At 38.9% G+C, this 12,211-nt stretch overlaps 1 protein-coding gene and 1 long non-coding RNA gene across 8 annotated transcripts in view; one reads left to right on the top strand and one right to left on the bottom strand.

The window, feature by feature from the left end:
• MACROD2 (mono-ADP ribosylhydrolase 2) overlaps nucleotides 1-12,211 on the top strand; it is a 789,463-nt gene that overhangs the window by 156,462 nt on the left and 620,790 nt on the right. For all 7 annotated transcript variants that reach the window (XM_085542412.1, XM_085542411.1, XM_085542408.1 and 4 more), the window contains exon 4: nucleotides 9,028-9,057. In XM_085542412.1, the coding sequence (XP_085398538.1) occupies nucleotides 9,028-9,057 (30 nt within the window). The remainder of the gene's footprint in view (nucleotides 1-9,027; nucleotides 9,058-12,211) is intronic.
• Nucleotides 1,374-10,310, bottom strand: LOC146761230 (uncharacterized). Its single transcript, XR_014944335.1, has 2 exons — nucleotides 10,143-10,310; nucleotides 1,374-2,178 (listed from the first exon to the last, which is right to left on the bottom strand). It is a non-coding gene; the product is annotated as an uncharacterized LOC146761230 (long non-coding RNA).

Here is a 12,211-nt window from a genome sequence, read left to right as displayed (position 1 = left end):
TTGTTAGCTTTTATCACCTCTTCATTTCTTTTTCATTACCATAGTATAAATGTTGCTTTATTAAAACTTTCTGCAATCAGAAAGTACAGACATTTTTCTTTTTGAAGTCAAATATTATGCAACTATTTCCTAGTGAAGGAAATTGAAGTGAAATCTTGTGGTTAGGTGCACCCAGAGTAATGTAGATAGTACATAAGTGATGCTCTAAGAAAAAGAGAGAGAAAGGAAAAAGAGAAAGGAAGAATAGAAGATGATAGAACAAAAGGAAGGGAGGGAGGGAGGGAGGGAGGAAGAGAGAGAGAAAGAAAAGAAAGAAAAAGAAAGAAAGAAAGAAAAAGAAAGAAAGAAAGAGAAAGGAAGAAAGGAAAGAAAGAGAAAGAAAGAAAGAAAGAGAAAGGAAGAAAGGAAAGAAAGAGAAAGAAAGAAAGAGAAAGGAAGAAAGGAAAGAAAGGAAAGGAAGGAAGAAAGGAAGAGAGAAAGAGAAAGAAAGAAAGAAAGAAAGAAAGAAAGAAAGAAAGAAAGAAAGAAAGAAAGAAAGAAAGAAAGAAAGAAAGAAAGAAAGAAAGAAAGAAAGAAGGAAAGAAGGAAAGAAGGAAAGAAGGAAAGAAGGAAAGAAGGAAAGGAAGGAAGAAAGGAAGAAAGGAAGGAAGAAAGGAAGGAAGGAAGGAAGGAAGGAAGGAAGGAAGAAAGAAAGAAAGAAAGAAAGAAAGAAAGAAAGAAAGAAAGAAAGAAAGAAAGAAAGAAAGAAAGAAAGAAAGAAAGAAAGAAAGAAAGAAAGAAAGAAAGAAAGAAAGAAAGAAAGAAAGAAAGAAAGAAAGAAAGAAAGAAATAGATCTTCGTGTAGCAGGTAGGCATTGGGAAGTTCAGGGCAGGTTGTAATTTTAGGAAGACAAAGGCAAAGAAAGCACAAAGAACTTCACTCGCATTTTTTCTGTATCCCAGATAACACGTTCAGGTACCTTTGGGGTACTGAAAAGATGCATGAATTATATAAATTTCACTAATTATTTGGAATTAATTACTACCCAAGCTGCTTTTGTAATTGCGCAGGTAAAACCCAGGACTACCTCTTATTCTGTTTTGTGTAGGCTTTTAAATATTGATGACGACACTACATAAATGGATTAATTATATACTGCAGCACTTTGATTCCCTTTAGTGCTACATTTACAAACCACACAAATGGCCCAAATTATGAGATGAAGAATTGGCTGTAGTAGGCTTGAATATTTTTTCCTCATTATTCTGCCTTGAAAAAAGTTCCTTTTCCTTTGCATTTCAGCACGGCTATATTTTAAAATACCTTGATCTGACAGCGACTAAAAGCAGTTAAGCAAACCACAGTTTGACACACAAAATGGATGAAATCTTAATTCATAGCTTTCCTTTTATCCACAGGGTAGTGCGTGTGACAATTTATCAACCTGTGTTTTGGAATGACATTCTTTCTGCTCTGTGCCTTTCTCGTGTTTGCCATAAAGAGGCAGAGGACTGTGACAAACAAACGTGCCTTCAGCAGAGGGGTTCACACGAAAGCCTGTGCTTGCCAGCCAGTTGTAGCCTTTTCCAGTTCCTATTCAAATTGCAGCTTCTCATTCAACAAGTCTGTCTTCATTTCCCTCCCAGAGATGAGATCAGCCTCACAAAACAGGTTCTTCTAACTGTCCTTCACCAGGCGCCGGTGGGAAACCTTCTATATTGCTTTCATTTGATTTAGGTTTCTGCCTAGGTGAGAATAATAGCAGCTGATTGGTATGAAGGGCACAGATTGCACAGGTATGAAGGCATGAGGAGCTGAAGTGCTGTCCTGGCAGGATTTTACCTGAATTTTTTTTTGCTGAGTTGTCTTTGGGACTGGAGTTGTCCTGACAACTGCCCTTAAAAGCGAGTTCATCTGTTCTTTGTTTTTCCTTCTAAGTTACACATCTTTTACTCTTTTTTACTTGGTTGACTTTCCCACCAAGAAATGAATATGGTGCCCATAATCCTCAGGCTACTGTAAAATGTAAGCTGTTTTATGTTGGTAGCTCAGGTTCAGTCTTTCTGGTAGTTCACATGGCAGTGTTGAGGATGTACTCTTGACCAAGAGCTCTCTCATATTTTTCTCAGTCTACGTTGAACAATTTCAGTTCCTCTCAATTTTCTCTCACTCTGCATTCAGGCAATTAGTGTATTTTACTGTAACGAAAAAAAAAGGTTATACTTGGTTTCTTCTGCATCAAAGTGTATCTGCGTGCTTGTTTCTTTCACATTACGCTGCTGCTCCAAATATCCGCTGCCTTGCCAGTGTTCCATGCCTACACTGGATTTTCTGTGTGTATTTATATGTATGTATATACGTGTGCTTTTCACTCTTGGTATCACATTTCAGAGATGCTCTGCATATGACTGATTAAGGTTAATGGGTACAATGCATAATCTTCAAAAATAGCTTTCTTGCATAATTGCACATTATGTATTGAGTTTGCAGCGTATTAGGAGAGGAAAAATACTGAAAAGTTATGACAGTTATTGTTTCCATATTGAATTCAGAATGTTGTGAGGGCAATTTCCTTGACAGACTCAACTCCAGAGCACTTACTAGTATATGATCATTATTATATTTTTTTGCTTAATCTACCTATGAGATACCATTTAGAGGCTCGAAATAGAAACAACGACTACTTTATTTTTAAAGGTGGCAAAACTTAGCTGAAACAATTTGTTCTTCATCGGGAGATTGTGAGGCGGGGCAATAGGATAACACAGACTGCATGGTCGCAGTCACAAGTACATTTTATTAGGTCCAAATACAAAGCACGTACTTTTGAATTGAGTAAAGCCTCCCATTGGTTTTTATTAATCTTTAGATCTGGACAAATCTGAAGACTGTCTGGGGAAAAAAAGTAATAGATGGAAATTTCAGTCCCTTTCTGTTATCTCTTGTGCTCCCATATATGAGTTGTTTAGACTTATTAGGTCTTGCTTCGGGAATTCCTGTCTTCTTAGAAAGAGAGCTTGAAGTTGATACCTTTTGCCAGTGGTAAACCTACGTGGGGAGACCTTCACTTTTATTTACAGAGGTTTCTGAGCGAGCGTACAAGAATCACTACCTGGAAGCTGAAGTCCTTGGGTATGTTTGGAGAATATGACCTGCTTTGGATGACTTGTTTGAAAACATTTGAAAGTCATTTGGCCCAGCTTGGCAGTTTAGTACTAGTCCAGAAAGGTGAAAGCCCTTTCCAGGAGCAGAGAGAAGCGACACATCTGACACATCTGCACATTTTCTGCATGGCAGAAAACAGTTGAGTAAATAATTGCTCCATGTTATCACAGATGTGTTTGTGGTGTACATTTATGTGTACTGTGCGCCCTCCTTGTTGAGTATCTGAAGGTTGTATTTGCAAAATGCTTGTAGGTGTCTGGAGATGACACCTACAAGCTGTCATCTGAATGATGCCATTCAGAAGCCCCTATCTGAATAGGGGTATTTTCTGATGTGCCTGTATGTTTGAAGTCAATCGTATTTCATAGGCTGGTTGGCTTTTCTAATTTCCAGTAGTCTCTGCTTTGCATCATTAGGCACTTACGTAAGTTTGCAAATCTGGCTGTGTCTGTTACTATAATGTTATTTTACCTCTCCTGACTGTGGTGGCATTGCACGCAAGAAAGTATTCAGAGTAAAGTTAATTATAACGGCAATCGTACTGCATTATATGGAATGTTGCTTCATTTTATTTACTATCCATCCATTCTCAAAATTACTCTGTGAACTTAAAGCCTGGAGCTTTTTGCTTTAAGGTACCAAAACACATCTTGTGTAAAAATGGTTGAATGTACGGGGCGCAGTTGTTAGCTCACTTTTCTTTGTTCTCTCTGCTTTCTGGAGAAAAGATCAAAGAAAATGCAGTGGCAGGTAAGGATGTCTCAGAAAACATGTAGAAGAAATGTAGCTTCCTGTTCCATAAATTACTTGTACTCTGCTCACCAGCTGCCTGTTATGATGTTTTATTGATGAATAAAAATGGTGTCTCAGGCAATAGAGTGCCTTGAATCTTACAGCACTGCCAGTTATAAAGATGTCTTCTTGAATAAATTTCCCAATTAGAAAGTATTGACAAAAATATTTAATCTTTTTTACATCAAAGTAAGCTCAAACATCTGCTTCCAAAGTCAGACAATATCAAGTAATCTTTTAAAAGTATATTTTTATTATACTGACAGATGCATGGCTGCATGACATAGATGTCAATTTAAGTTACTAGTGCCATTAATACTTGACAAAGACACGCTCCCAGAAGGATTTACGTTTTTAAAACGTTGTCAGATGAGTATATGCCAACAAGAAGTAACCAGAGTTAGTCAGCTGTGTTGCTAACAAAGCTAAAAGCATGTTATCTCCGGAGACATCACAAAAATTGGTATTCACATCATTTCTATTTTCTAACTTAACAGAATTGACAGCAGGAAAAAAAAGGCATTTTTGTGACTGCAAATGTCGGTTTAAGCAACCTGTACTTTTTCACTTCTCATATCTTTTGGCTTACAGCACAGAAAGATTTTCAGTTTCATTTGAGGTGAACTTCTTTGGTGTTCACTTGCTTTCCACAAAATTTCAAACAATCCTTCTTCTTGGCAAGGGCGCTGTTGTCAAGAGAGCACTGAGGAAATGTGAAGACTTGTGCCGGAGTTTCTGCTCCGCTTACTCAGTTGAATAAGTGTTGGAAAGCTGGATGACTTAACTCAGTCAGAAAGCTGAGATTTAAAGCATTCATGTCCAGTTCTTATTTGTAAATTATGCTGGATTACTCATTATTTAAATTTGTGCATTTCAGTAACCGGATATTTCAATATGAATATTTCATAGTGAGAAACGAAGCTTACTTAAAATTCCTTTCTCCTTTTCTACTGCAGAGGTATTTTGGAAACAAACACTGGTTTTTGGAGCATGAATGGTGTGTTCTGCATAGGACTGACCAGTGCTCATGGAGCTCGTTTAGTATCCCTATTCTGATGCTGTTCTTGTATATTTAAAAGAATAAAAGCCGAAACCACTGAGGTGCTGAGTCATTAGAAATACTGAACTCCTGGTTGAGTCCAAGGTCATAAACACCTCGTTAAGGGCTAAATTGCTATACTGAATGAATAGAGACAGTGTTTTCTCTTATTTAGTTTCTTTTTAGTACATTTTTTCTTAGAGAGGAGCCTGAACTTTTTAGAAACAATCCTTGCTGCTAATGCTCCTAGTGTCTGTAATAATAAGAAATCTGGACTGAAGGGCTGGAGGCCACATTGCTGCTCATCGACTTGCTTTTGTTTGCCATACAGAGGCAGACAGATGGTGAAATCGGTCTCTCCAAATGTAGTGCCCAAGACTCTTTTAAGGGGGGATGCACAACATCTCATCCTAAAGCTGCTCTTCAATATGCACCCTGGAAACTGATGAACAAATGCTGCTGTTTTATTTTCATTGAACCCTATTTTAGCTGATGCTGCCTCTTGCAGGTCAGTACTAAGGGGGATGTTTTGGATGGGGTTTATTGATGTGTGTTATATTACAGTCTGGCAGGGAGCTGTGTACTCTGCTGGCTGCCTGACCACTCCATGTCACTCTTCTTAGTATAAGTGAGCACATATTAAAATCACATTTTAAAACACATATTGTGACTGATTTTCAGAGTGGATGCCCAGCGATCTATTGTAGTTTTTAATAAGGTGGTTTTAGATAGGTTGGTCAGGTCAGCTTGAAAGGATAAGGTTAGGAATGAAAGAAGGTGCAGGAAGTCCTTAGCATGCATTTCTTTGTAGTACCTCTTAGACTTACTTTTCTTTATTGTTCTCTGTCTCAGTAATGGTAACATTTCTCCTCCTACACTCTGCTAAATTTTGTGTGATTTGAGAATCCTATTCATCTCTGGAATGGGGAGATAGGGGCGGAAGATTAATCAAGATGGATTTATGAGATATCCACAAATATTTTCTTGTGTGCTACTTAATGCTGGGCATGCCCTGAGTTGGATGGGAGAGTTCATGTACAGTGTAAGGCTGCAACCTGTGAGGCAGTTTAGACCGCATCAGCTTTGGAGGCCTAAAGCCTCTAGAATCCCACTGCTGGTTGCTCACACATATCTACCTGTACAACAGGAGCCCCGTTCCAGGTGTTTCATGAGATTTTATCATTTGGGAGCACTGGTGGATGAAACGCAGCTGTGGATTAGCAAAAGGGAAGGAGAAATCGTTCTGCTCCAATGTAATATGATGTGGCTACAGCTCTGGGGCTGTGCTCTCTGAATCCAAGTGAAAATCCCCAGTTCTGGTTGTGGGCAAGGCGTTCTTACAGTGTTAAGCAACTAGGTATTTCTTTAATGGTTACACTTGCCCAAGTGTTCCCATGTTGGCTGAATACTAGGAAAAACTTCTCCATAAGAGTGGTGAGGCGCTGGCACAGGCCGCCTGGGGAGGTGGTTCAGTCACTGTCCCTGGTGTTGTTCAAGAACAGTGGGGATGTGGTACTCAGGGACATGGTTTAGTGGCCAATACTGATGGTACATGGATGGTTGGACTGGATGATTTAGAGGTCTTTTCAAACCTTAATGATTCTATGATTCTGTGAAAAATGGAGTGTGTTTTATTGAAGCTGCAACAGATGCATTGGAGCCAAAACTCTGTTAGAAGTGTTGTTTCTGTTTCTACAGAGAAGAGTGTGATGCTGATTTATGTGTTATTAGCAAGAGTGCATTGGAAAGGTAAACATTACCAGAAAGAAATGCATGAGAAAAGCATAATTCTCAGAGAAGCCAGCAGATGAGAGTTTTGCAGTGAGGATCTTGACCAGGTTTCAGAAGGGTCATTTTTACCAATGGTAACTTTTGCGACAGTGAGGTACAGCAGATGTTAGTTATGTCTCTCAAGTCTCTCAGAGATAATGACTGAAAACCTAGGATTTGACTCATTTAAGAACTGGAATGGCGATTGCAGGTGCATTCTACATTGCCAAAAAGAATAATGTTGAATAGCAGACTCATGGCAGAAGATAACGTTCTGTCACTATTATTTTATTCTGATATGAAGTATACTGATTTTTATCTCAGATATACTCGTTTTACTGCCAGGAAGGTGATATTACCTGTTACAGGAGTACTTTGGAAGCTGCTGTAAGAATATGTGGCTGTTTGCAGTTTGTGTCTGTCCTTAATACTGAATTTCAACAAGGACAAGAGCAGGTAGATACAGAGAGAATGAAGTTCAATATCACTCTGTTATATTTGTGGATGACACTAAGCTGAGTGGTGTAGTTGGTATGATAGAAGGGAGGGATGCCATCCAGAGTGACCTTATGAAGTTCAACAAGAACACATTCAAGGTGCTGTTCATAAGTTGGGTCAATCCCAGATCAGTACTGACTGGGGGATGACTGAACTGAGAGCAGCTCAGCAAAGAAAGAGTTGGGGATATGAATGGGTGAAAAATGGGATATGAGCTTACAGTGCAAGCTTGAAGCTCATCAAGACAGTTGTGTCCTGTGCCGTATCAAAAGAAACATGGTTGAGGATGGTGATTGTCCACCTCTACTTCACCCTTGTGTGACTGGGGCACTGGGCAACCTATTCTAGTGGAAGGTGTCCCTGCCAATGGGGTGTTAACAATCCAGAGCTATTACGGTAGTTTGTGTTTGACAAAAAAAAGGATCCTATCTATCTCCAAACTGTTGCTACCATCGTCTGTTTCCTAGTCCTAGAGTTCTGCCTCTTGTGTATCTTTTTGTGAACCATTTCACCTCAATAATGTGTTGAAAAACAGTATAAAAAAATAGCAGCTTCTTTTCACCTCATTTACTGGGTTGAATCTTAAGGAAGAATTCCAACAGCCAGGAGGGAGGATATATCTTTCCAGGGATGAAAGATATACAGAGAATGGAGGGAGAGATCTTCCAGTTTTATTGGCACAAGCTGAGGTGTGAGGGAAAGATGGTTGCAAATAGTTGAACTGAATGTGAATATTAAGTCAAAGACATATGTAGAGTTTTGGAAAAATAAATGAGGAAAACTACGTTTAATTTTCAGTTTTCTGTGAATGCCTCAAGAAAGCCATGGAAAAAATAAATAATGTTGGGAAATTTGGTGTTTAAAGCCTTCTAGATAAGAAGTGGCTAAGGGAAATAATAGAAACAATAACTTGTAGCAACAGATAGCTTGGATACTGGAAAATACTCCATATATCTTGTCCTGGAGCAGGATAAGGACAGGCAATAAGAAAAACTTGCATCCATCCCATATGCTGTTGCTTTTTCTGCTGTTTTTCACTATTATGATATGGCAGGGCCCAAACATTTGAAGGGTGAATTCTTTACCTAAGTTTTCCTTCTGTTTTTTGCCTTTGTAGTGATAAGGAAGTGTTTAGTGTGGCTCCAGTTTTGCTGACTTTATTTGGACAAACACGTGCATCACCATTCTCTGAACAACACCTTCCATAAGTGATTTATCTGTTCTTGGGCTAAATAGGTGGATGGTTATAGTATATATAAGCATACTGAGAGAAATCCTAGCTTAGTTGAATACTGTTGGAGAGCACACACTGATTTCAATGGAGCCAGGTCTTCTCACAGCTGTCCAGAAAAGTCCCTTGTCTTAGAAGATGTGCAGAGCTAATGAAAAGCTGCATTAAAGTCTCTCTAAAGAGAGACAGAAGTTTCTCTAAAATGAAAGACTGTTGTACTTCATTTGGTAATCAAAAATAAATGTGGTTTATAGAATTATAAATTCAAGATTGTAATTTCATAAGCTATTCAGCACATTAAATTTTAATAATTTTGTTCTGTTTTATTTATTAGCTTACATGCTCAAAGATATTGCAAAATTGTGTAAAAGCAAAGATTATGATTACAAATTACATAGATTGCATTTGCAGTAAATGAGTTTGGGTAAGTAGAGACTGGTGAAATTATTGAAATGAAAGCAATGGCAAATGTTTTGTGAAACATCTTCTGCTTTGGTTCCAACTATATTTAGGAAGCTCCCAACTAACAATTCTCCTTTGTTCTTCTTGCAGCTAATTCCAGCCTTCTTGGAGGTGGAGGAGGTAAGTCTTCTTACCCCTACAATTCTGTGATTCTGTAGTATACTGTTTATTCTGACTGTGGAATATATGCTGAGGGGATTATGTATATAAGCTGAGCAGTGTTCTGCTGCTTATAAAACGGTATGTTTTACATGGGAAAGTAAGATTATTAAGTGGGAAACCCCAAAAGTAGTCAGTAACATTTGGTACCATCAAGAACCTGGGCTTGTGACTTAATTCATTTTCCTGTCTGGATTTGAGTAGGGGTGACCTGTGTGTGGGGCTGACCGAAATATTAAGGAACCAAATTGTGTTACTCTATATTGTGGTTAAGTAATTCAATTTTATTTTATTTTTTTTATTTCGGTTACTTCAGGGGAATTTTGAATGGATCTTAATGGTTTTTAAAAAGTTACAAAAACAAAGCGAGGTAAAATGTCATGTTAGTCAGGTAATGTGGCATTATCTTTGCACTTCTTTTTCACTTGTTCCCTTACCCCATTCCTGCTTGTAAGAGTTACGAAATGGATTTCAGTACAGATCTTCTGTGCATGATGCTACCAACATATTTGCTAGTAAGACAGAGGTTTGAGTGCGTACAGTGAGCGCTGTTTCTAAATACATTTCCTTTTTGAACATCAGCGCTATTTTGCTTTTTACAGTACTGCAGGAGCTAACATGAATGTTACAGTTCAGGAAAAAAAACATGCAGCGCTTGATTTCAGTTTTCTGTTACTTAGCCTGCTTCCCAGAGGGAGGTAAAAGAGCTCAGTTCTGGAAATTTCACAATGTAGGAGCAGTGCAGGCAGCTACTAATCTTTCTTCCTGGCTGGAGTTAAAAGGACTTGATGATCAGAGCTTACATATGCAAGGGTAAAGGAAAGGGCTCTGCAAAAAAAAAAGAAAAGAAAAGAAAAAAAAGATAGAAAATTGCTGTTGCTTGTGAGGCTTTTGTTTTAACAACCTTAACTGAATAAGCAGCCCTTATTTGTGAATCATGAGCAGGGGATTGTCACATGAAAAGGTGCTTGACAACTGCAGCAAGGCATCTACATAAAATGGTTCGTGTTTCTCAGCTGTGTATGTTAAATGTATGGAAGCCTTACCTGATAATCCCGTTGGATTAACGTGTTTCTTTCGATTTGAGCTAGTTGCTTGCAGTATACCGATTTTTTTTCTTTGTCTAAAAGATAATCCTTTAAAAGGTAATCCTTCGCTAGCGAGTCGTGTTCCCATGGAGCGACCAGTGTACCTTCTCTCCCAGCTGGTAATGTGAAAAAAAAAATCAATGCAAATGTTCAAATTCCAATCAGGTTCCCAGAGCACTGCAGCTCCTAACAGGATTTGGCTATTGACTCTTGGTGGTATTTATTCAGCTGGACTGTACTTGGAAAGTTGATATCCTTTCAGCATGGCGCTTGGTAGTGTGGCCCTCTCTCTCCATGGCAGAGGGGATTTTTCCTGTCTTTTAGGGATATTTTTTCTGCCGTCCCCACCACTGCTCTAGGGAGGTCACTCTGGTTACAGCAGTGAGCACTCACATTGCTTCGTGGCCACAAGTGTTGCGCATTTCACCTGCACATTAAACATGCGCTCAACTACACAGCTCTCCTGCAAGTTTTCCCCTCTACCAGCCAAAATAAAGGCTGAAAATCTCTGATTCCTGTTTATCTGTTGGCAATCGATGAACTTCTAATGACTGATTCTTGTACTTGGGATAAAAAAACGAAGAGCTGCAGGAACTGGGCACAGGCCTCTGCCCTGATCCCACCATGGCACCCCTCAGGGTGGCGGTGCTGCCTGCTGAGGTGATGCTTAATGTTGCATTCCAGAGGGTCCTGGGTGAGCTGCTCTGGGGTAGGGCAGCCACCTTACCCTTGGTCACGTCTGCTGTAGAGTGGGCTCGTTTAGGTTTACTAGATCTCCTCAAGCAAAAAGCCTGAGAATTTTGCTTAAAAATTACACCTGACTTTGGATAGTGGCCACGGACTCTCTGCAGCCTGCTCTTGAGGTGGCATGGCAGCTGTACTCCTTCAGAACAGAGAAATACAGACACTGAATATAGACACTGTGTTCAGGCTGGGGTTTGTGAGGGAAGCAGAGAAGAATGACCCACAGCCATGAGAGGCAGGTGAAACTCAGGCCCATGCTGCTGGAGCCTCTTGGGCAATGAACCTGCTGTTGGCAGTGTGCGCTCCTATGCAGAAGTTATCCTTGCCTTCACCTGAGAGCATTTGGTTTTAAAATTCCAGGTATGACTTTTTTTTTCCCTTTTCCACAAGTTAAGTGGTAGCAGTAGTTGTCATGCAATATTGCTGGTGAATTATTAAAACTTTATTATATATGTAAACACCAACATCTTCTTTTGATTGAGGGTACTGAATATTTATGATAATGCATAATACCAGTATAGTTTCTCCATTAATTGAATTCAGATCTCTTCAGTAATGCTGGATAATTAAATCTCTCTGTCACTGCTGGGCGTATGAATTTGTGTCTTAGTTTTACAGAAAAGGAAAACCATAAATTTCAGCTTGCTCTACTTGAGGCAAAAGTATTTGTCATTTTGAGAGGCTTTTAAGCTGTGCTGTGTTTGATATCTTTTCAGAATGAAACACAAAATAGTCAGAAATCATTGATTGTAAGCCCTGATCTAACACAAATTACTCAATACTTGTGGTTAAAACATCTTCTGGAGATCTCTTGAGGATCCCAGTGGGCACCATTGTTGGTAAACATGGCTCACTTGCTTTTAAGTCCTGGTTGCTTTGGGTGGCTGCTCATCATCATTCCCACGTCACCTTGGAGCCACATCAGGGCATCGGTGTGCTTTGATTTCACAGAGCCGAAGTAATGATTTGTTCCTGCATTCCAAATTTGAACAATGTCTTTTTATTTTTATGGCTATTTGGAATGAAGAGATAAAAGTACAAAAGATACCAGAAACAATTTTTCACAGAACTGTTTAATCATAAAATCGAGAAACTCACAATAGAGTTTTAGAAGAATCTTTAGTTAAATATAGATGTCGAAGGTTTCTTTCTGCTTTTCAAATAACTCAGAAGTCTCCCAGATTTTATTATGAGTTTGGGGAGAAGTCTTTTTCCTTATTCTTTCTTTACCATTTTAAATAATTGATTTTTAATTAGGAGGCATATTTCACTGTCAGGACTAG

This window comes from Coturnix japonica, chromosome 3 (genome assembly GCF_054131305.1).
Source record: "Coturnix japonica strain WE chromosome 3, WE-NBRP24, whole genome shotgun sequence".
NCBI classification, from domain to species: domain Eukaryota; kingdom Metazoa; phylum Chordata; class Aves; order Galliformes; family Phasianidae; genus Coturnix; species Coturnix japonica.
Note: the sequence above shows the minus strand (reverse complement) of the source record. Positions and strands in the feature narration are given on the sequence as shown.